The sequence below is a fragment of the Pseudonaja textilis genome, chromosome 2, assembly GCF_049901715.1.
Source record: "Pseudonaja textilis isolate UNSWEBS1 chromosome 2, rPseTex1.2, whole genome shotgun sequence".
NCBI classification, from domain to species: Eukaryota; Metazoa; Chordata; class Lepidosauria; order Squamata; family Elapidae; genus Pseudonaja; species Pseudonaja textilis.
The window spans coordinates 243,145,873-243,171,465 of record NC_141991.1 but is presented as its reverse complement, the minus strand read 5'-3'; the positions used below and the strand labels follow the sequence as shown (position 1 = coordinate 243,171,465).

The 25,593-nt window shown below is 38.0% G+C and overlaps 1 protein-coding gene and 1 non-coding gene across 27 annotated transcripts in view; both read right to left on the bottom strand.

The window, feature by feature from the left end:
* The window catches only part of TCF4 (transcription factor 4), a 419,947-nt gene that overhangs the window by 192,271 nt on the left and 202,083 nt on the right, over positions 1–25,593 (bottom strand). For all 26 annotated transcript variants that reach the window (XM_087927469.1, XM_087927464.1, XM_087927477.1 and 23 more), the window contains one exon: positions 8,539–8,603. In XM_087927469.1, coding sequence (XP_087783595.1) covers positions 8,539–8,603 — 65 coding nt within the window. The remainder of the gene's footprint in view (positions 1–8,538; positions 8,604–25,593) is intronic.
* Positions 16,118–16,223, bottom strand: LOC113449567 (U6 spliceosomal RNA). Its single transcript, XR_003375844.2, has one exon. It is a non-coding gene; the product is annotated as a U6 spliceosomal RNA (small nuclear RNA).

Here is a 25,593-nt window from a genome sequence, read left to right as displayed (position 1 = left end):
CATTTCCTTTTACTCCGTGTATAGAGGAGTCTTGTTACAAGATATACAGACTAAGCTTCACCATAAATAATGTTTGATGCACATCATAATAAAATGCTAAATTAACAAGCTTTACTCTGAACTCGGTATTTACAGTTATTTATACATTTCCTGGTGAAGAGTGCTCCAGGGTTCGAAAATGTGACCACAGCAATTAACATGCCATATAGCCTGTTGATATAGAAAGGGCTGCATATTTCGAAACTAAACTGCTATTATTACTGAGGCCACTATAAAGACTAGGAACAGCAGCAATTACTGTTTGCAGTGTGTCCAGATTTAACTTCAGATGGTCATCTACTTCCCTTTTGCTATTCAATTGCCATTGTTTGTGTTGCCCAGAGGAAAAGGAAATAAGGGTCTTTTGATGGTAGATAGAACCAATTCTATGGCCTGCTAAATCATTTAACAGCTGAATTTTTCAACTAAAAACTAGCGTTTGGGTTGTGGTTGGTTTTCCTTCTCAAAAAAGACATTTGCTTCTTTTGTGATTCTTTTTTTTTAAAAACAAAAAACAAGACTGGAAGCATGTTTAGATGTTCTGGGAGCAATTTTCAGGAATGTTTCCAATAAATTCTATAGAAAATGAATGAATGGATGGATGGACGGATGAATATGATTGGGATCAGGCCATTGCTTCATTATTGTAAATCATTTGACAGATCAATGTTTCTTCATCCTGACAAATTTAAGAAGTTTGGATTTCAATTCCCAGAATTTCCTAGTCTGAAGAATTCTGGAAATTGAAATCTGTGCATCTTAAGGTTGCACTTGAGAATTCTTGACTTCAGTATTGCATTTTCCACTTATTTCTGCATTTGTGAAACTGCATATCCAGAGCAGAGCAGAGCAGCCCTGCCTAACTGATCTTTAGGAGATCCCCAAAGGCCTTAGCTGGGTCAGATCCAGTTAGCCTTCGGCTGAATAACTTTCCGGTTCCATCTCATAGTTTGGTCCTAAAATGTCAGTGCAAGCATTTCCCCCCCCTTCTTCAGTGTCAAGTAAAGGAATTTACAAAGAAAAGGAGAGAAGAGAAAGAAGTCACTGTAGCAATACATATGATATTCAGAAGGGCAAAGCTGTGACACTTGATTGTTGAGTGACAACTGAGAGAACAAGAGAATGGGGTAATGTAAGGACAGAAACTGCTTTGAAACAGGTAGTATGACAATGAATTGGGAATATTCTAGACCTAAGAAAGCTCTACATCTACAAAAAACACTCCTACCATTCACTACTCTACCAGAAGCCCTGGACAACAGGAACCCAAGTTCCTAAGTGATAAAAATTGTCCTCTCACATATTCCATAGCTAAGAGAAGAAACATAAAAGATATCTATGGAGATTCTCAGTCATCCAGGTCATGGTTGTCCCAAAGGTGCTTTTTCAAGAGACAAATGGACTTTCTGTTTTCTCTTTGAAGAGTTTTCGCTTCTCATCTTCATCTCTTAGCTGAAAAAGCTTCTTGAACGAGAAGCAAAACGTCTCAAAAGAAAAACCAGAAAGTCCAGTTGCCTGTTGAAAAAGAACTTTGGGGACAAACTTAAAAGATGTTTCAGATATTTAATAGGACACATTGCTTCATGCTACAGTGAAAACATGCATTACAGGTAGTCCTCATTTAGTGACAATTGAGACCGGCAACTCAGAAGGACATGGTCGCTATGTGAAACATTGCAGCTAGGTTTATGATCTTACTTCAACTTTCCTTTGCTTTGCAAACCTATGAATTGATCACCAGGGTTACTGTATCACCATCATAACTATGAGTGATTGCTAAAAAAAGGCAGGTACTAATGTATTGAAATTAACATCTCTGAGCAGGTTTATGTGCTTGCAACAGTTTTTGAGACCAGAAAGAGCTGCAAAAAAGAACCTAAACTTTCTCTCTCTGTCCCTTCCTTCCAACATCTGGTAATGTTTATTTGGGGATTCAACAGATCTGTAAGTGAAGGTCCAACCTGTTCAGCTTTAACGAGAATAACTTCTATTCATCTTTCAGATCCTCTCAAGATTTTTCCATTTATAAACCTTTCACTTTTTTCTTCAACGTTTTGCTACAAATTGAAGATGTCAGATAATCCTTACAAAAACAAAAACACCACCTTTCTTTCTCTTACTGTTGAAGTTATAATACATTTTGCCATATTGTAGTAACAGAATGTTAATATACATTGGCGTTTCTAAATTTTTTTTCTGTTTTTTAAAACATTTCATTGGATAGGAAGTTGAAGTATTTCTACATATTTGAAAGAATGGTGTTAAAAAAATAAGGCACTGATTATCTTTAACCCATAATAAATAATATACGTTTTCTTACGGTATACTTCTACAAATGCCAAGGCTTCAGTTTGCTAAACAAATATAAATATTTCCAGATTTCACATTCATATGATTTAAAGAAAGGAAAAGTCTGAATGTATTTCAAGTTACATTGCATTGGGTTCTAATGCTGGATAGATCCAGTGAATCAAAATATTTATATTGCCAAGGAAACTAAATTCTGCATGCAGAGAAATCAGCATAATCCAGAGTTCCCATTCTTCATTTCAGCCACAAGTGAACCAACCCTCAACTACAACTGTGATGGAGCAGGTTCTCGGATGAAACTTAGGATACCATGGGCCAAATCCTAAATCTGATGCAGAATTAAAAAATGCATGGATCAAAATACTCTATAAATACGTAATTGGGTAACCTAGAAAAAGAGAAATGAAATGTATCTAGGCAGAAGGTTAGGAGATCATGTGAGTTCATCAGGATTGGTCAGTCTTGACAAATCTTTCCAAATGAGCAGGATCACTTTCTTTCAGAAGAAGTCTAGAAAAGTCCTCAGCTCAGTTTGGGACAACCTCTGGATCCTCCATTTGTCTGTGCAGTCTTTTCAAAGGCAAGAAGAGATACAGGTAGTTCTTGACTTACAACCAGTCGCTTAGCAACTGTTGGAAATTACGACGAGATGTTCCTGAGGGTACTTGCTACCCAGTTCTGAAGTTCTGATTGCTTCCCCCGGGTCATGTGACCACATGTTGGGTGCTCAACAACCAGATTGCATTTTATTTTATTCTGTTCGTATACCACCTTTTGGTTAGATAGTGTTATTGATGCAATGGACATGAATTTTGGCAAATTCAAAGAAACAGTGGAGGACAAGGGGGGCCTGGAGGGCGATGGTCCATGAGATTGCAAAGAGTCGGACACAACAAATGAACAAAAACCCGCCTTTATTACTTTTACAAGCAACTCAAGGCAGTGAACATAATCAATACTTTTTCCTCCACCTATTGTCCCCATAACAACAGCCCTATGAGATGAGTTGGACTGAGAGAGAATGACTGGCCCAAGGTCACTCAGACAGCTTTCATGGTTTTAGGTGGGACTAGAACTCTCAGTCTCTTGCTTTTGGTGTCTTAACCACTAGACCAAATTGGCATTTACAGCTGTTTGCAGCCTCTCATGATCATGTGATTAGATTTTATGATGGTTTTGCAAAAAAAAAAAAAAAGCTTCATAGTAAACCACTGGTGTGTATTAAAGTGGCTGCCTATATAAAGTGTAAAGACCACCATTCATAAAATTGGGTTAGTGGCATGGGTCACCTGATTTTACCACTGTTACAACCATAATGGGTAGTTCCATTGCATGAAGTTTCACGGACTATCTGTACATTGCCGGAAATGGAGCATAGACATTGAACTCTTTTAGTTAAATCTAGAGTCCAGCTTTTGGAAATATCTGGAACAGATTAAAAACCAAACAGGTTTGCACTACGATACAACTTTATCGGATAGCAACAATTACATACATAGATTTATGTCTGAATCCTATTAGCATTAATGCATTGAAGTGGTCTTAGTATTATGGGGGAGGAAAGGGAAGGGGAAAAACACTTATTAAGCAGCAGTCAACAGTGCTAACCATGATGGCCTTGAAAATACCTTTCTGGATTCTCTGAGTTCCTGTGATATGACTGGATGGGAATGAGAAGAATGGTAATTTTCTTTCTATTGTAATGGCTATTTCCAAAAAGTGATACTTCTGGGTTTTTTTTTTGTTTGTTTTACATTTGTTGATTTTGTTAACCATCTTGTTTTAACTTCTCTTGAAATCCCTGCACATGGACTTCTGTAGGATATGCTGGGTTTTTCTTTTTTCCAAAAGGATAGGCTTCACTCTGATCATGTCACACACTTGCACAAAATGCTGAGACTTGCATTGTATGCAATGAAGCTGTCATAACTTGTTTCCCAATCCCTCATTCCCACTATTGGATACTTCTGTTATTATATTAGGACAACACAGGATTTGGACATATTCTTGAGAGATCTCCCCTTTTTCACTTCATGCTAGCTAGCTGATGGACAACAAACACACAAGCTTAGAAATGAATGGGGAAGTTCTAATATAAGCTCTGCCTCTATAGACCTCACTTAACAATCATTCAAAGTTTACAACTGACTCCCCCAAAAGTTACTTAATCTGTCCCTGAAGTTATGACTGCCCTATCCTCTCCCTATGTCACATTTTGGAGCTCGGCAACAGGCTCAAATGTATGACTGGTTGCAGCCTCCCAAAGTCACGATGGTTTGCAACATTTTTTGCTGATTCATAGAATTCTTGTCAGTTTCTTCAAAAACTACCCATTCGGGAGAATCGATTTGCTTAATGACCAAAGTGGTTTGCTTAGCAACCATGTAACTCATTTCTGATCATCATAAAAATGGTCATAAAATCAAGTTAGGTCATGTGGTGGCCCACTTAATGACTGCAATGACTTATTACCAAAATTGCAGGCTCAGTTATGGTTGCTAAGTTAGGTGTGAGTCTGGTTTCCATTATGTCTTAATAGGTGGGGAGCTTTTACTTACTATTGTACTGATGAATTTACTTTTAATTTGGTTTCCACTTTACGCTCTTCTCTCTCTCCTTCTCCCTCTCCTCCCTCTCTCCCTCCCTCTCTCTGTTTGTGTGTCTGTCTGTTTCTCTTTCTATGTGTGAATCTTACTGAATTATTCTGACAGTTTCAAAATAATCTTATAAGCCATCCTGGAACTGAAAGGCATGGAACCCCTTTTTCAGTAACCAGGGAATTGTGTTGTGGTGATGGTACCAGCAAAGATACAGTTAAAAGTAAATTAGAAAAAAAAATCATAGGCTTTAAGTTTATCATGGTAGCTAAATGATCTCCACTGTCACATTTGGATATCATTCACTGAGGAATAAACACTAGAATTATTTTCTTAATGCCACGTTTGTGGCCTTTCTGAGGACATTTTGTTGGATCATGCTCAGGCAAAATTCAAACAGACAGAACCCTTTATTTGATTCAACAGTGATTAAAAATGGAATGTAGACTTATCTTATATGTTAAAAATGATATTAGGCTACCTTCTAAAAGCCAAATCATCACTGACTGAATTTGACCCACGTGCCAATGTAGGTCAGTGAGGCCCAATTTTAGAAAATCAGATCTGTTTTAAGGAACTTTGTATTTATTGATGGGAACTTATTTCCCATCAATTTTAATTTTGTAGTAGCTTACTTTAATGGCTGGGCTTTATATGACCTGACTATTTGGCTAACATCTTGTTTTCTATATTTTGTAGCAGGTGATCCCTATTCTTAGATTATTATTATTTTGCCCCTTGGCCATTTTCCAGGAATGTTTGAATATGAGCTTCTCTCCAATGTAAATTAACAGCGCTGAAAAATATCCAGCCGCTTCCTTATTTTGAGGACAATCAGAACTAAGTTGGTGCCACGGAAAAGATTGTTTCCTCAAACATCTGTTTCAGGGATCAGTTATACACTGTTGAACTTTAACTGACACTATCATCTCATTGTGGATTAAAAAAGTTATGAACAATTTGGATACTAGGAATGGCAACTACCGATTGCCATGTGTTTACTGAGCAGGTTGTAAAGTCATTAAGATTTCACAAACATCAGAAAACAGCAGTATCAGAGACCAGGAGAGAGAAGGGGGAGGGAAGGAGGGGAAGAAAAGAGAAAGAGTGGAGAATGGAGAGTGGAGAGAGAGAGAGAGAGAGAGAGAGAGAGAGAGAGAATGAGAATGAATCAATGTATCAGCTACTAATAAATGGCACAACATTCAGTAACTAGATAAAATAGTTTAATAGTGGGAGTAGATATAAGACAATATGGACTGACGTAAAGAAGTAGAGGAATACAATTCTTTTAGAAAAAGCAATATTGCATTCTGCTGTTACACAAGGGAAAGTAGCGTGTACATAAGATAGAAGATTAGGAGACGGTTGTAGAAAGACTGGCTAAGAAGCTACTTGGCTAAAATCAGGACCTTACAGACAAAGGTATCATTCAGAAGATAAATCTCCTTCACCTAGGTAACAATACTTGTTTCACAGAATGACTTACTTTTGCTGGGAATTATGGGAGGCACTTATCCTCAAGTATATTTACAACAACACATGTCCGGAAACAAAAGGAATTATAAGTTAGCTCAATAAATGAGTAACATCTTATGAAAATGGTGCAGAGTAGCAGCACGAAGGAATACATGAAGCTACAATGAAAGCAAAGTAATTTAAAATATGAAAATATACTGCCCATAATCCTTTATTGCAGATGACACTTATTTTGGAAACAGCCCTTTTATTTTAATGAATTTCGAATGCCACAAATCGTTTAATAGGCTGGTTCTATAAAATCACAAATGGAGAAATGAGGCTCCCACTGCACTTTTCTTTTCTTTGTTTCTTTCACACATTCAAGAAATATAAGTGACAGTTTTAATCCGATCTGAATTAATCTGATAAATACTCCTCCTTTTTTAAAAGGAAAAAGAAAGAATAAAAGAAACCCTGCAGAAATGACAATCAGCTACCGTCCAAACCAGCCCCAAAACCACAACCAATAAAAAAGCAGCTCCCCGCTCCCCTAAATTACAGCTTATTCTACCTGCAGAAAGGAAGCATGTCACCAAACTTCTCCTCCTTTCTTTTGATCCTTAGAAACCAGATACAACAGAGCAAACCTTACACAGGAATTGAAAGCTTTACACTAAAGCCACACAGCATTACATTGTTCGCTGCCAAAGCTATCTGCTCCCAAGCATTTCAACGGGCACATTCCAAAGCTTTCCATTGCTCTGAAAAAGCTGTAAGTTTCTTTTCCTGGGCAATTCCTTCCAGAAAACAGGGATGAATTATATTTGAGAACACATGCAAGCCCCTAGTTCTTGACCAAAGCAGTCTCATGTCTCATTTTGCAAATCTCTTGCTACTAATCTGGATAGAATGGATAGAATATCTGAGTAGGCTGGAGAATCAAAACTTGCAAAAAATGAACAGATGCACAAAGGCACTGGAATGCCAGCTCTGAGGAAACATTAATACTAAGTATGTGTACTTTTCAAGACGAGGTTCTATTTAATGACTTGGACTGTTTATATTTTGCTATGCTTAATTAAGCAAAGTAGCTGAACTCACCTACCCCAATCCATTTCAAAAATCCTCACACAGTTTCTCTCTGCTGCTAAGAAAGTAATGGTCACGATAAATTAGGGAAGAGAGAAAAAAAAAGCTACGTGGCTCTTCTCTCTTTAAAATACGTAAAGTTTGAAAGGGGTAAAAAGGGGTAATTTTTTCCAAAGTAAGCAACTGTTTTTTTGGGGCCGGAAAGAAGTAATCAAATAATACAAACAATAACTGTCCCTAAAAAAAAAACAACTACGGAAGGGAGAGAGAAGGAAGGAAGGAGAATAAAGCATTCTGAGGAAGTAGTAAAACTGGATTGCAGGACATACCGTATATATATTTTATCTTGCAAGAAGCTTAATATTTAGCTACTGATAGAAATTTTAGATGAAGGTACTCACTGTCTCTGAAAATTTAAAAGTATGCAAATGCAAACTATATAGTGGCACAAACACACAGGAGCTATACTTTTGTATTACATTGGCATTTTATTATTTAATTAAAATACTCTTATTTTTCTAGCTCACACGTTTCCCTTGAGACAATTTTTCTGTTAGCCTGCTGGCCTTGACTTCCAGCCAAAAACAATTCAGAAACAAAAAGAGACAACAAATCATATTTTCACAGACATTTTTATCTCTCAATAGAACCCTGTTTTCACACAACATCCTACAGACTCTATGGAAATTATAATTTATTGTTATAGCCATCCAAAAGCAGTATGGCTTAAAAATCTCCACTGCTGCCTTCTACAAACCCTGACGATGTCTAAAGTTGGACTATTCATTGTCCAGGAATTGTCATTGGGCAACAACAGTGTAATCTTTTGAATGAGACTGATAAACAGTTCACCAAGAGTACACCAGAATATCAACCTAGAAATCAACAGAAATCCAGAAAGTAAGAGTAAAACAATTTAATGTTTCAAACACTATTGAATTATCCTTGAAGATTCTTTGAAAAGACACGATATATGTCAGAAAGATGGATAGTACATAAAAATGGGATCACCTATTACTTCATATCATCAACTGATTCTTACCTGATGGCAACCTTGAAGATTTGAGTCTCGTCCATATGATGAATAAGAGCTTCTTTCTGTTTTACCTGTTTCAGAGGAGAGAGAGAAGTATTATCTGATAAGACAGTTTCCTTAATCTATTTTATAAAAAGCCTCTCATCTTTAAGCCATTTTAATAGTAATTACATATCTACCGTCTTTGGTCTTGGTAAATATATTTTGAATCCACATCACCACAGAATGGCACATGTTCCTCATCTCAATATCATAATTTTCTAACCACAGAAGACAATCAGAATTTCCTCAGATGATGAGCTTCTACCCTGTTTTGAAACTCAGGAACTTTATGCTTCTGCTCATGACATGCAATTGGTGAAATCCTCCCAATATTAAGGATGGTAACTAGGAGAAAAGTTCATGGCTGCTTATACCTCAAAATGAAAATAAGGGGCAACCCACGATAGACCTCCATTTATTTTGCTTAGCCTGGCCTTCTAGTCCTTTTGTGAACTCCAATGGCGTACTGTTCTTGACCATTATTCTTCGGTAGACCTGTGCCATAGAACTTCTAATGGGCTTTGCTTTAAAATATCTTCACTGCTTGCTATGATTACATTTCTAATTGGAAACGCCATTCAAATCTCCAGAATAATATATGTGAGGCAATCATTTTTAAAGGAGGAAACAGAATCTCTCTTTTCCTTTTCTTTCTTACCCCCAAAAACTGTGTGAATTTATTTTTATGAGCACAGCAGTAAGGTTATCCATGTCGTGACCTGACCATAATAATTCTCACTGATTACACTTGCAGTCACCGGTGGGGTCAGAGGTAATAAATCAAAAACTCCAGATGGTAAATTTAGCAAAGAAACCCCTCACAGGTCTGATTTTTCACTCTTTCCTAGTTGAATTCCCTATTGAATGACTTGATCTCTGCAGCTACGCTCCAGAAAGAGTATTTTATATTAAAATATATCACTCTCTAACAATGTTTCAACTTTCTCAGAATTGTAGGAGACACAAATAGGCTATGATATTTCATGCCAATTCTGATATTTTTCTTTGATTTTCCTGCATGATCTTAACGTTTTCTTTAAAATGTCAACAGCACATGATTTAGTTGGATATGGACATTGTGAATCAGATGAAAATGAAATAATTGTTATTGGATGTCCAAAACAATGTATTCCCCCTCCATAACTTTTGGTGGACAACAGTAATGACCCTTGGGTGCCCAGATCTAATATAATGCAAAGTTCTGGTTGTTTCTGCAATCAAGCATATAATAAATTGCAATAACTAGCTACATATAGTACAGTACATTACCCCTGTAAATGAATCATTTAATTACTATCACATACTTTGCAAAACCATCTTTACTTTAAAGGATATTATTTTATTACAGAATATTATACTCAGTCTGGCTATTATTGAAATACAAGGTGTAAGAAAAAAGACCAACATTTTAATTTAATACAGAACAATAGTTTAATAAACTAAACTGTTTTCTTAAAGTGTCAAATTAATTTTTTTGAAAAAAATATTTAATTAAACGCACATAAGATTTTATTTAAGGTTTTACCCAATGAAGTTGGGATTCAATTAAAATAATGACTATGAAGTAAATTCATTCTATAAGGTTCTGTATTGTGTAAATATGATTTCAAATTGGCATCTATAGATCTACAATATTATATGAAATTCTACTTTCTTTCAGTTTTACTCTGTTAAAAAGATGGGAGTAAATCGCCTATATACATTCCCCTGAAAATCTACATCAATAACATTAATATAAAATTATAACTCTACTTTTATTTGACTAGTCATTTTGAATTTAGCTAAAAAAAAGGTAATTCCACATGCTTTTAAAGTTGTCTTGTCATAACAGAACACCAAACAAAATACTACAAGTTGAATTTATCTACATGCCCAAGGATATAAAATGTGACCCATTTTTTTGTGATTTCATAAAAAGGATCTTTTCCTAACCGTGATGAAAACTACAGATAGGAAAGTAGAAATACTGAATTCACTTGAGATTTTGTGCATTATGAGTTAATGTGACGGGGGGGAAGATGTCTATAAACAACTGATGAAACAGGAAACAAGAAAAAAATATCCTAAACAGGAAAGGAATAGTACAGGTTTTACTTCAACTTACACCTACAAGGTGAGTTTCCTCAAACTCAACCAGGCAAAAATACATTTTAATGAGGAGATGGGTGAATAAAGCTAACAAACTCAACCTACTGAATAAAGAACCAGGCAAATGAATTTCATTTACTATGTGAGTACCTGTCCTCCTCCTCCTCCTCCTTACTATCGTATCAGATACAAACTGTCTCATTTTAATTTCAGTGGTTAAAAAATATTTATCTAGATGCAAAAATAAAACACACTGCAAATTACAAGTTGTCAGGGTTAAAAATCTACTTCTATTTCTGTGGGGGAGGATAAGAGAACAGCACAGACATGAATCATTCTCAGTAATTTGAATGTTTCCATGACATCAATGGGCACTCGTCCAGGACTCTGTCGAAGCTTGTGAGGTACCAAAGAGACACAGAAAGCAGCAGGAGATTGACTTCTTCTTTTTTTTTTAAGGATTATGCTCCTTGTAAAGATTTCATCTGTAGCATCCATTTTTACTACCAGACAGATAGCTTTGGAGATCAGGAATGAGCATATTTCATCCCGAGAGTATAAGCCTTTAACTTTATTTTTGTACCCCAATCCAACCAGGAACTTGTCTTTCCTTCCAGTTAAGAACAGAATAATCAAATTTACATGAAACTCTTTAGGGACGTGGAAGGATGTGTGTGTATAGCATTCGTATAGATGCACTATCAATTGTCATTGTGAAATAAGCTGACTTTTTTGGGGGTAGATGTCATTTAATTCATGGAGGGGAAAAAATCATTTCAAAATCAGCTACTTTCTTTATGTTGATTTTCTGCTTAGAACTCACTAGCATATTTGTTTCACATAATAAAATTTGGCGGGGGCTCTCTAAATAACTGTCTGTGTGCATAAATTTAACACACAAAAAAAACCCGAGCTCGCTTGGAATATTTATACTTACTTTGCTGTGTCCATCGTTCTCAGGTATTACAAGAAGGCAGCAATTCTAAACGTGCATTTGTGGGCTAGGATGCTATAAATTGTGATTTCTTAAAGGGATTGTGCATGAGGGTTCGGTTTTGAAAGAATCGACAACAATGTAGAAACTCGACACATTCACTGCGGAATTTTCGAGACAACCTTCTAGTACCAGAATGCGGCAGCCGCTGCGGATATTTGTTGGCACAAAGACAACAGTTCCAGTGCCAAGCCCCATGGCTACGACTACTCGAAAGAGGCATAAGGGTAGCATTAATCGCTCAAGTCTTTTACTGCGTGGAGTATTGCTGTCCATAGTTTTTTTTTTTTTTTAAGCAAACCTTAAACGTACCAGTTAATAATTTGCATACTAACCAAAAAAAGGGTACTGTTCTATATCTGGTTAGATTTCCCATTACTAGGACCAATATTACACTGACTGTTAAATACCCAAAAAACCCAACAACTATGTTGTGATAGTCGAAATAAAACTTACAAGAGAAAATGACCCAAACAATGACTTACTATTATACAAGTGGGAACCCTGAGAGTGATTCAAAGGAAATGCATTATTAATTATACTAATACCTTTTTAAATAAATAAACAGACAGAATACACACCAGCCAAAATACATACAAAGAAAAACAGAATGAACTGCCAAAGCTTTTCTCTAAGGTATAATACACATACAGACACTCAATAAACACCCAAGAAATAAAACAAGAATCTCCTCTAAACTCAGTTGCTTACTATGCAGTTCCAAGCATCTGAGATTAACTGTAATCAAAATGAGGAAAAGAAATAAATAAAAAAACAACCAGCACAAAAGCATTGTAGCATTTCCAGTCAGTCCATAAAGAAGCCGGTTCTTCTTAGTAACATCCTCTGAAAAATTAACTGAATTAACCCCAAAATTCAACTCCTCTAACTCTCACATAACTTTTTTTTCCTCCTTTTGTTCTGAAAGAAAGGTCAGCTTGTCTTTGCTCTACCAATAGATATCTTGCTTCTACATTTGTGATACTCTTATATTTTAAACTTTTGTGACAGTTGGATTCAAGAGGCATAGTGACATATCTTCAAATATAGATTGACTTCAGATGGTTGAGGAACATTTATATTCACATTCTTGGTTTCACAGCCACACTTCTGTCTGGCCTAAATTGCTTATTTCATTGCTGGGGATTATTCATGCTGTAATTTTGAATTGCTAGGCATTGGGGACGGGGGGAGCAAAGAAAAGGGGCGTTGGTACTTACCTGACACGCCCTTTCTCTGTGAGCTGTGAAGAGCATCCATTGTTTGGGATGATGCTTCTGTCGCTCGTTTGATAGGCTGGGCTTTAATTGAGAGGACGCTCCTCCTCCTCCACGGGACTCCTCCCTAGCACCCCCAGTTTTGGCGAAGTCGAAGTGATGAAATATTTCTTCTCCTTCACCCTTTCTAATACTTGGCCGGAATAGCATCCCACCAGACGAATAAGGGTGGGGATGGATGCTCTTCACAGCTCACAGAGAAAGGGCATGTCAGGTAAGTACCAACGCCTCTTCTCCAGATGAGCTGTTCAGAGCATCCATTGTTTGGGACATACCAAAGCTTGGCGTGTCCTACGGGAGGGCTTCCACCTGGTTCGGATTCCCCTTTTCTTGGTCCCTATGGACCCTTTGTAACACTTTCCTGTCAAAGGCAGCCTCTGTAGAGGCGAAGACATCATTCTAATAGTTTATAAATAAAAGGCAATGGTGAGGCCCATGTTGTCGCCTTGTAAATTTTTGCTATTGGCGCTTGTGGCCCACGTTGTCAACTTCGCAGCGCTCCAGGTCGAGTGAGCAGTGATGCCCCTGGGTACAGGAAGAGATTGTATCTCATAGGACTTGGGAATTGTGCTCTCAGCCACTTACTGGTCATTGAGGAAGGGGTCTTGCACCCAATGGTAGGTGGTTGAAAAGAAACGAAGAGAACCTTTGTTTCCTAACACACATGCAGTTGAAATATATGCAGAAAGCTCACCTTACATCTAGATTGTGGCATTGTCATGCCAGATTTTATGTCGGTTTCAGAGAAATGTACGGGAGTATCAGTTCCTACGGTCTGTGGAAACCCAAAATTATCTATGGGTGAAAGATGGATCTGGACTAAGGACCACTTTGTCTGTGTGAAAAATACAGAGCTCCCGTCTAACTGACAAGACTACCAGATCCAAGATGTAACTGGCCAATGTAATGGCAACCAAGAGAACTACCTTGTACGTTAGGAATGGAGACGCATGGTCTACATGGGCTCAAAGGGAGTTTTCTTGAGTGCGGTAAGGACCTTGTTGAGGTCCCATGTGTGATCTAAATGCACTACAGGAGGCTGTAAGATTGTAGCCCCGTGCAAGAAAATGGCATATGCGTGCATGATGAGAGATGGATTGCAAGTCTCTCCTAATGATGACCGATGCTAAGGCCTCCCCTTTGCCTGTTTATATGAACAAGATAATAATGAAATGTCATATAAATAACACTGCCGTCTAACAGTCCCCTGAGATGAACAGCCAGAGCCATCAGAACCTTCGTAAGAACCTTGGGCAGATGACAATACAAAGGACAGTGCAATGTATTCAAAACGTTGAGTATTATAACAAAAACTAAGTTTTGCTATGTGAAGATCTAATTGGAATGTGGGGATGGGCCTTCATTAAGTCAATGGAGGGTAGAAAATCGCCCCTTCTGAAGCTCAGAAGTATGGAGTTCAGTATACTCATCTTAAGCCTCCTATGAACTATGGATCAATTAAGTCATTTTAAAACTAAAATTGCCCCTGCTGATCTGGTGCCACAGGTTGGTTGCCTGGATCTCCAATAAATGAACAATAGCTGTCTCCATCATGCTCCCTTTAACAGGATCCCCAGAGAGAAGGCAAGTAATGCAAAGGTTCTGGGGAGAGGATGGAAATTCTATAGCCAGGCCTAATCTTCTGATACCTCTAACCCAGGAAACAGAGGTAGAGGCATCCCATCTGTCCGTGAAAGGCTTGAGCCCTACATCAATAGGGCCACAGTCGTGAGGCCTATGTTGTGCCTTGGAGACTCTATTTCATGTTCCTCAAGAGATTCTTTTGCTCTGCCCTCCCCTTCAGTATCTATCTCCAGATCGGAAACTATCTGACTGTTGGTGATTCATGCATCCAGACGGTCCCTGGAGTCTGGAGAGAAAAGGTCCCTGGTAGAGGGAACGAAGGAACCCTCCAAAAAGCTGGGAAGGACTATTTTGGGGTCTACGAAAAGAGAGGAATTTATTTTCTGCTTCTAGTCTCTATCAGAGATAGGTCGTGGCACCATCAACCAAATTATCTCCCTATATTGGGGAGGAAGCAAGCTTCCATTAGTTGTGTGATATCTGCTTGCCAATGTCTGAGCCACAGCAATAGGCAAGGAGTAACCTGAGATGCCCTGGCTTGAGCAGATAATTTAATAGAGTTTTTCAGCGTCCTTGTGTGCCCTGATATTGGAATTTGAGATAATCTCCCTCAGATGGCAGAGCAACCTGAGAGACGATCTAGTAAAAAAAAGGGGGATGAGGCTGACTCCGCTCTTATGGCCCTCACATCAGATCGACATACCCTACATGGAGACAACTCGACCCTGTATATCCTTTGACTTGAGAGCCTCTTCTGTTTCCATTGGAATTGCAGAGGAGGATGATAATTGCCATTATTGTTTTATCTACTATCGCGGTGATGAGAAATTTAGCAGAATGAGAAAACCAAATTAAAAATTTACTATCATATCCTGTAAGAGGGGTATACGCCACTGAAGAGACCTCTTGTTTCTGGATGAGGTCCAAGAACCTCTGTGGGACAGTTATGACTTCCTCTTACATTATTGGTTGGGAGAAGATTAAATCATCTGACCCCCCCTTATAGTAACGATTGTTGGGCCGAGGGGAAATGGAATATCAAGGCAGGAAGTAGGGTTTTTTTTGGTGAAACAGTAGAGACTTGAAAAAAGTCTGAGGGCGAAACAGACCTGAAGGTCGGTGGTCTGGCTTAAAGCCTTCAATGTTTGACATGACCCCCTTTTTAGGGGATCCGCCTCTGACAGATTTTGGTCACAGTTGTGAGTAGACCCTTCCTCAACCTGTTCCATCTGGTCTCTAGTTCTCCCTCATCCTGTGCATCATGTGAATGTGTAACTGAATTATATAATGCTCCCCTGAAGGAGGTACCTGCTGGTAATGAAGGTCTATTCTGCATAGCAACTAAATCGAGTGAGAATCAAGGTCAGATTGTGGAGGCTGCCTAGCCATCAACTTCTACTGTGCCCCGGCTGCGATGCCTCTTCAAGTTGCCATGTCCCTCCAGGCCTTCAATTTGTCAGGGATATCCTCTGGGAGGAGGAATTCTGGTGTGGTCCCACAACTGTCTGTCAGGCAAATAGCGCTGCTGAAGGCCTAGGTTGAACCAGTCTCTCTGAGGCTCTCCTGGATGGCGTTGAGAGATCCAGGGATGGAGGCAAGGTGAAATATGGAACATTTCACAAATTGCGTGTCATCCTTGCACATGGGCCATGCTAATCTTCTCTGTATCATTCCAATTTTAGTATATGTGCTACTGAAGCGAGCACTCTGGAACTGGGACCAGCCTGGCTGGGTAAGAGGACTGAGACTTCTGTTCAACCTCCCTCATGCATTTTTTTTTTTAAATTTAAGATATGCTCATCTAACACATTTTGGTGTGTCTTGGCATCCTTTGTTGCCTTAGAGGTCTCTCTAGGACGTTTTTACCTACTTTGAGTTGGTTTATTGTCCTCTGGGGTATTTTTGGTTGCCCTTGAAGATTCTGACCTAAAGCCCACAAGGTGAGATATCTATATCTATGTATCTATATGTGTATGAGATATTAATGGACTGTTGACTGGTTCAGGGGACTGATATAAACAGAGGCAGGGAATCCTCTTGATATTTGCTCCCCCCCTGCTGCTGTTTAATTCTGTGCGGCCAACAGTTTCCTCCTTAATGAATAAGGGCCCAAAATAGTATAATTATATCTGAATATCTATCTATCTATCTATCTATCTATCTATCTATCTATCTATCTATCTATGCACACATATGAATTAGGGTGATTTCTCTTGGGTTCCAGGAAGGAGACCCCTGCTTGGGGAAAGAAAAGCGTCTCACAGTTCCAGAAATAAAATGCAGATCACTACCGCATGGTTAGTGAGTCTGCAATGGCACCAGCCATTATCTCTTTAGGCGCGTAGTGAGTTAAATCAGCTCAGCAGCACTTCCACACCTTGTGGGGAGTTGATACTGCAGTTTCCCCTTGAATAAAAAGGCACGGTGAGGCAGATGGGCGCTGATGCCCCCACCCCAGACGGTGTTCCCAGGGGAGAGAAAAAAGCTTCGGACCCTCTTAAAATGGAGCCTCGCGCATTGGGCGCAGGTGGCAGCAATCGTAGCGGCGGCAGCGATCGTAGCGGCTTGGCTTGAAAAGATCATAATGTGAGTTGTTAGCCATGCAGCTGAGGTGTTATCACCTCCTATCATCCTGGGGGCGAGAGATCATTATCTGAAGCTACGGTGAGCTCCCTTGGCTCGAGTTATATATCGTAGGGGGCTGCTTGACTCATTGAAACTAAAAGCCTTAAAGGAGTTGTTTAGAGTTTAAAGGCAAACCTTTTTGTTGACTCCTTTTGAAGCCTTTGCTATTCCAGCCAAGGGAAAGGAAATTAAGCTGCCTATATCCACGAAGGCTGAGCAAAAACTGGGGATGGGAGGGAGGAGTCCCGTGGAGGAGGAGGTGCATCCTCTCAATTAAAGTCCAGCCTATCAAACGAGCGACAGAAGCATCATCCCAAACAATGGATGCTCTGAACAGCTCATCTGGAGAATCCATGGGGAAGAGATAGAAAGGGTAAGCTTTATGTTGAGTATCAATACCTTCACCCACTGAAGTGCCCATCATGGTATACGTGGGAGATTTATGCTTGGAAAATGAGACAATCTTGTCTTCATATGCTACCTATAAGGCAAGAAGTTTTAAAAACAAAGGTGTTACATATACTGAATAATAGATTTCTATAAGATATCTATAGGATGTCTATCTATCAGTTCTCTCTCGAGTGACTGGAATGTATTTAGGAAACATTTCAGATTTATTATTTCCATTTCTATTCCTAATTTACTTCCTCATGGGTAAACAATGTATTAAGACATATAGAGGGATTAATAAACCACATGCACCATTCATTCATTTGTTCATTCATTTCTTCATTGATAGCTCTCCAGTGACTCTTTACAATTTTATTTAGACAACTGCACATATAAACTACTCATGTCTAATTCTGCTTCATTGTTTAGAGAAATCATGTCTATTAGGGCTCTCCTAGTCTTTTGTGGTAATACATGGCATACAGTAATAGAAATGCAGAGCAACATAGATTTGCCTAATTCATTGGGAATTAACCAAATAACTGGGTCTCCACTACAGTCTGGGCCATTACAAATAAATAATGCCCCCACAAGGTTAACCACTAGTCAAACTTAGCATGTTGCCTGATTGCAAGCAGAAAGTTTTACTTGACCTGATTAAATGGGTTGTGTGAACATAGCCATTGTGAGTTTCATTAATGAAACATAATCTAACAATTGTGAAGTATAAATCCGGTTTCATGGCATTATGGGGGATCTTCGTTTGTTTGAAAAGAAAGCAATTGGGGACCTAGCATTTTTTCTATGACACTTAACTAAACCATAACTTGGCAGAGATCCTTTTCTTATGGAACCTTTTGAAGTATTTGACTGAAGCTTAAACATTCAGTACTAGACATTCATGAAATGTGATGCACAAAAGGATCAAAGACTAACCCCAAAGGACTCTTCCTGGCATTTTATAATAATATAAATTTGCTCCAAATTTCTGGTTTATTGACGTAAAATGAAGCTGCATATCAAAGAAATATAATATTCAACATAAACATAGAAACTACCGAACACAGAAGCAAACATTAGCCTAACATTGACTCAACTTAGAGGCATTATTAAAAAAAGAAAAAACAAGAGTGATCTTTCAACTATGGTTTAGCAAGAATGAGAATGTATAAAATAACCTTTCCTTTTCTTTTGTTCAGCTTTCTTCATTTTTGCCTGTGCTTTAACTTTAACTTTAGAATAACTACATGGGATGCACTGTTTACTACTATTGTAATCAGAAACTGTCTCAAGGAAATGTTTTGATACCTTGATGTAAAAGGGTTTTATAAACGATGATATATTTGGTTTTAACTATAACCTATTAAAATTCAGATATCACAGAAAAACATTGTTAGGACAGAAAGAAAAAAAGAGGGCACAAAATGAAAGCAAGAGAACATGCACCATTCGCCCAGATCAAATGTTGTGATATCCAACTCAAGTCATCAACATTGGCATTTCAAATCAATAGATGGACCCGCAACAATCAAAGGTCTAAGAAATTGATATGCCCCAGAGATACAGCAAAAGGCAAATGCACATGAAAAACTTTTAATGTATACACTGACATATATAGAGATGGATTGTTCCTAAAGAGACATTAAGTTGCCACTGTAATGTGCTATTACAACGGGAGATTATACAGTTTAACATACCACATCAGAAGATAAAGACAAAGCAAAGCTTAAAGGTGCACTTAATGTAAAGATCTTTCCAGATGGACAGTTTTTGGTGTCAGGCTGATTCAATGTTTCTGACACCTACAACTCGCAAGGGGACTTTGCAAACTCCCGTGTTGATTCTGTTAGCCTAAATAGCTGACTGAGGGCTTAGTCAGGACAGCATATGTGGCATAAATGAACATTTGTGCAAAACCTCGATATTTGTGGATGCTTTTATTTTTGAAGCTCTTTTACTCCAGCATACATTGTGGTGCAAATCAGTCACAGAAACTGGTACTAGTGAAAATAAACCAGTGTTTGTTTGGTTCTAATCTTAACATCTGATGCACATAAGCCATCAGTCGTATCTTTAAAATCTGATGTTTTCATCTAATTGTGGTTTGTTGGGCTCAAGAAATATTTTTCAACTTTGACAAATGACATTCACTGTATGACCATCACACTTCATTTTAATAGAATATATATACCGCATGAGATACTAATTTGTCTATAAAATTATGGCCTTATACTATATTTGAATAGTTCTATTCATTCTTTAAAAAAATAGTCAGTAAACATTTCTTAATACACCATGCAGGAAATATTGATTTATATAGCTGATACAGGAACTAAGAATACAATTGTAACTTAATTCTAATTCAATTAACTTTTTTTTTTTCTAACACATTTTTTGTTCCAATGGCCTTTGAAGCAATAATATTACCTTTGTGATAGATCTCTAAATTTGTTTATCTCATAGGAACTGCTTATTTTATGCAAATTAATCTCAATTCATTCAGATGTTCTTACATATGAAGAATTCCATACCATTTCTTACACCAATGATTTAAAGCAAATGTCTTGATATATCCATTATCAATTTCCTATCAATTTCAAAGTCTTCTTTGACACAAAAACTTTTGTGCAGGTATAATGTAAGACGGGGGTATCAAACTTGATTTCACTGAGGGCCGCATCAGAGTTGTGTTTGACTTTGGGGGGGGCAGAGTGGGCATGACCAGGATCACTCATGTTGGGGGCACCTGTGGCAGCCGATGTGCTCTGCCAGTGAAAATGGAGCTCAGGAGGGCCACCTGTAGTCTTTGCGAGCTCCATTTTCTGTTGCAACTGCCTCCTGCAACCCTCTGCCAGCTCCTGAGCTCCGTTTTCACCAGCAGAGGCACCACGGTCCAGTCTACTGTTTCCAGGGCAGCCCTGTGGGCCAGATCTAAGCACCCCACAGGCCGTATCCATTCCCTGGGCCTTGAGTTTGACACCCCTGTTTTAAGACAACATCTCAAACTAAAGCAGTGAAATGCTGATTTTAAAAATCTACAGAAAAATAAATGAATCACAAAGGTTCTTTTTCAAAAGGCAACTGGACTTTCTTTGTTTTCCCTTGAAGACATCCAACAAGCTTCTTCATTTCTGACTGATTGGTGGAAGATGGAAGGATTTATATTTCTTGCCATCATCTAGTCATTAACACTCTTTCTGAAAGTCTTTGAGGTCACTTGGAAGTTTATCTGTGCCCTCAGGTCATCTGAATAGTACAAATGGGTGTGGAACCTTCTTGGAATTGCTCAAACTGCTGAGACCTACGGAGATGTTGGCTTTGACATTTCAAAGGAAATGTAACATACTATATTTTTGTTTATTTGTATTCTGCTTTATTATTTTTATAAATAACTCAAAGCAGCAAACATACACAATACTCTTTCCTCCTATTTTCCCCACAATAAGAACCCTATGAGATGGTTTGTACTGAGACACAGAGTGACTAATCCAAAGTTACCCAGTCAACTTTCATGCCTTAAGTGAGGACTCTTGTCTTCTGGAGGTAGCTCCACTTCCAAGGCCTTGCTAGATGGCAAGATTTCAGGCAATGGACCTGGAGTGTTACTTCCTTATCTGACTTAGCGAGACAGATGGATGTTCTTAGGGAATGGCAGTAATACAAATAACCAGCTACTGTACCAGGTGGGGATTTAAAGGTTATAACCAATACCTTGAGTTGCACCCAGAAGAAAAAATGGAGAATGAAATTGGGGTGGTTATCATCAATAGAACATGCTACTAAACAGATAGGATTTTTTAAAAATATTGAACTAGTTCCTGTCAATAATAAATATACAAACTGAAAGTGTTTGATAGAAACAGTATTTCAGTGGAAAACACATATCTGAGACCCTCCATCAGATTATTCATCTCAGAAATATTTTTGGGGGGTGGGTGGGGAGAATAAAAGGCTTTTTCCCTTTACACTTCTCACATCAAGAGTAAGTATCATGCGATTCCCTGATTTTGATTTCAAAAATCTCATTTGGCCATGTCAAGATCTTGGATGAGATTCCAGCTATTAAGCAAGAAATCTCAGCTATGTTAAATTTGGCTGGGTTATAAGTGTATTTTTGGAAACAACTGTGCTCTTCTGCCTGTGGGTGATGCTTTAACAATAATTTTTCTCAACTTATTGAAACTGAATTGCAGTTCAAGAAAAAAAAAAGAACCACTCTGGACTAGAAATTTATTTTTATTTTGAAAAAGTTATACCTAGTTCAAGGAAAGTAAATGTGCATGGGTTATTTTGGAATCTTAATTAAAAGAACTGGATTGGATCCAGATGTAGGTACATAGTGTGAGTTATTGGAAGCAGATTTTTAAAATTTCTGCTCCATTCACTGACCACATTTTGGGTTTGTCCATCATATCTGTCTCCATTTAATAACTAATTCCTTCAAATAAGTTGCTTTTTTATTGAGTAAGTACAAGAACTGTTAAATTTGGAATTTGTGCAAAATATGTTTATTTTGCACAAATTCCAACAGTTCTTGTACTTACTCAATAAAAAAAGCAAATTATTTGTTTGGTGATAACAGCACAAGAAGTTAATATTGTTGCTATTTATGATTGGTTGGAAACCTCAGATTTTAGTCAACATGGAAATAAATTGATCTCAAAGGCTATAGAAGCAGCAGGATTAAATTGGACCAATAAACGTATATAACTTTAAAAGGGTAAATCGCATTCCTAGAGGTATATAATAAATAAAAATGTAGCCCTAACAATGCTGAACAGTCTAAAGATAAATAAATTTTAAAAAAAACCATTGTAAGACAGTAGTCTAATACACTTCTTATGGGCATTTCATAGAAATGTGTTTGGCCAGGATAACTAAACTGTTTTCCTCCAGGGGGAAAACAAAAGAATAAATCTGGCAACAGTATAGAAATGGTTTCCTTAGAAGTAGTCCATGGATGGATGGATAGATGAGAGAGGGAGAGGGAGAGAGAGAGAGGGAGGGAGACAGATGGAACCTTAACTTATTTAAGTGCTAACTCTGAAAAAATGACAACAGGATATAAAGAGAATAATCTGAGAAAAAAATGGATTAGATTAATTCTAAACCTTGTCTAAAAAGCAATTCAAGGATTTTGGCTGGAAAGAGACTAAGTTGGGAATCACACTTATCATTTGCCCTCTCTAAATTTTTAGCAAAACGTAAGTGTGAGCACAATGCCTCTAAAGATCGATTTGTAAATTTTATCTTGAGAGAACTAGAGGAACTCTCACTAAGGAAAAATTCTGTTCTGCCCAGAATATATGTTTTTCTCCTGTCCCTCACCTTATCATTTTCCAGTATCAGTTTTATATCATATTTTTGCTTACATCTGTCTGTCTGTCCGTCTGTCTGTTTGTCTCTCTATCTATCCACTTCAAGAAACAATATTTATTGTCTTAGTGATTTAGTTTAATTATGCAGAATAAGAAAAATGAAGAAAGACATCTCAATTATTTGGCTGAAAATGATGGGGAGTTTTCCCCGCTTACCAGCACTGTTTGTTCTATTACACCTCTACCTACTTCTCAGTGCCATAGATAATGACTAGTTCTGGTTCATTATTCTTCTACCATCATTGTTTTCATCACCTTCATCATCATCATTTTGTATTCACAAGGATGATGCCAGGAAGCATTGCCTGTGTTCTGGCCACATACAATAGTCTATTCTTCTTAACTGTGCTATGATTAAACCTAATTAGGAAAAACTGGACACCCACAGGGAAAATAAATAGGATACATACATCAATGTACATGCACTCTAACTTATGTAGTTGAGTGAGATGTCTGGAGAGAGCATATTTATTTGTTTATATCCCACCTTTTATTTTATTTATTTTTTTATAGAAGGTAGAGAATATACCTAATGCTCCTTCCTTTTCCCCCCACCCCCAAAACCCTTTGAGTGTTGTGGTTCGCCGGCAGCAGATGTGGACAGCTGAGGTCTTGGAGAGCGAGGACTCAGATGAGGGGCCTGTGGGTGATGCAGTGATGTGGCCAGGACTATCAGGGAGTGGAATGCTGCCTTCAGAGATTGTGGAGGCTGGCAGCAGTGATGCAGAGGACCCCAAGGAGCCTGTGCCCAGTGCGTGTGCGCGCAGGGCTGCTCAATGGAAAGAGCAGCTGCAGCAGCACGGGTGACTCAGGAGTAAGGCTGCAAGATGATGGCCCCTCCTTTAAGGGATAAAAGCCAGCCCTCAGAGGTGGGATTCTTTGCAGGAAGCAAAGAAGTTCTTGCACTTCAAGTTCTCATGGATGTTCGGTTTATCCTGGTTTGTTTTCTGAGATTTTTGGCTTTGAATATTTCCTTGCACTTAATCTTGTATTCTTGGCAGCCTTGCACAACCTTGGCAGGGCTTGCTCTTATCTGGGACAATTAGTTTTAATAGTGCTTTGCTGTGAATGAATAGAATTCACAGAGGTGCATTAAAAACGGTTTTGTTTTTATCTATGTTTTGCATTTGTTTGATTTGAACGAGGCCAGAACATTGAGTGGGTTGAGCTGAGAATAAGTGATTGGCCCAAAGTCACCCAATCGGCTTTCATGCCTAAGCGGAACTTGAACTCACAGTCTTCTGGTACCTTGTTCACTGGACCAAATTGGCTCTCATATAGAAGGGTGGTATTTTTGTCACGAAGTTACAATCCTAATGCTTTGGCATGGTCGTCATATTTTTTTTAATGCTATTTGCTCTTTGATGTTTAGGTTAAAAAAAACCACATCACATTAGAGAATTTGATCACTGCCACAACTTCCATGAAAAAATTACATAGGCTGGGTTCATGCAAGAAAAACCCATACTATCTTAGGAGTTACTCTATTATATGATCCGAGGTGCTATGTTCTGTAAATTAAGGTTTATGGTTTAATGTCTAGATAACAGTGGTTTATTCAATAAATCACAGGAAATCAAAATACTGTCTTTGTGTAATATATAAAGGAAATTGTTAAATACTCAAAGCCTATTAAATCAATTCAATTTTCATTATAATAGCCCTGTAGGATAGATTGTCTTTTTTTATCCCATGTTATAAATTGTGATACTAAGAAGGAATGTTTTACCTAAAGGAATCAGTTCACAGTTCAAACTTCAATGATACATTTTTCTCCCTGATTTTCTTGATTACCATGCTACAGCATGCTAGTTTTCTCTTATTAACAGTTTCTTCTATCCAAAAAGAGTTTCTCTGCTTACCTGTGTTGAAGAATTCGGACTACAAATGCACAATGTCTGTGTGAACTCATTTTCTCCATGTAATTCACGAAAAAAGTAATCTGGCATTAGAGATATTATGTCAGGGGCTGAGATCACATCACACACTAAGTCATAATGCTGCTTTCTGGTTTGTAGCTTTGTGTGTTGTGCGAATTTGAGTTTACTTAACGTGGTAAGGAAACTTAACTTTCCCCATCAGTATAGGTATGAAATGGTAACCATATCTCAGTGGTTAGGTGAACCCAACCTGTGGTGTTCAAACTGATATTCAAGGAATGCTTCTATATCTATAAATGATGTGTGAGCATCTGTTTGTTGAAAAGGATTCTAGAGAAGACAGTCTGAGCTGGTTTTCATTACTAGAAAATTGTGCCGAGAGGCCAGATGAGGATATTCACAACATTACAATTATTGCAGTGTAAGAGTAGTAGTGATGGTGAAACTGTCTTTCAGGGAGCTTTTTCCAGGACAATTAGCTATCTCATTGAAAAACAGATTACACCCTAAACATCCAGTCCTTCTGCCCACCCATAAAAAATTTTGATGGGTTGTCCAGGTTAGTTGTTGAAGCTACCAGAAAATCACTGGAATCTTAAGAAGATATAAGCTGTAAAAGCAAAACAGAATAAAGCTGGTCATAGGATTTTCTTCCTGGATGTGAGGATATACAATAAGATTACTGGATATGTATGTATGTATGTATGTATGTATGTATGTATGTATGTATGTATGTATGTTATTCAGCTTTGTTCGGGTATTTTCCCACATCATTATAGTTGTGCTTTTAAAGTTGTAGCAAC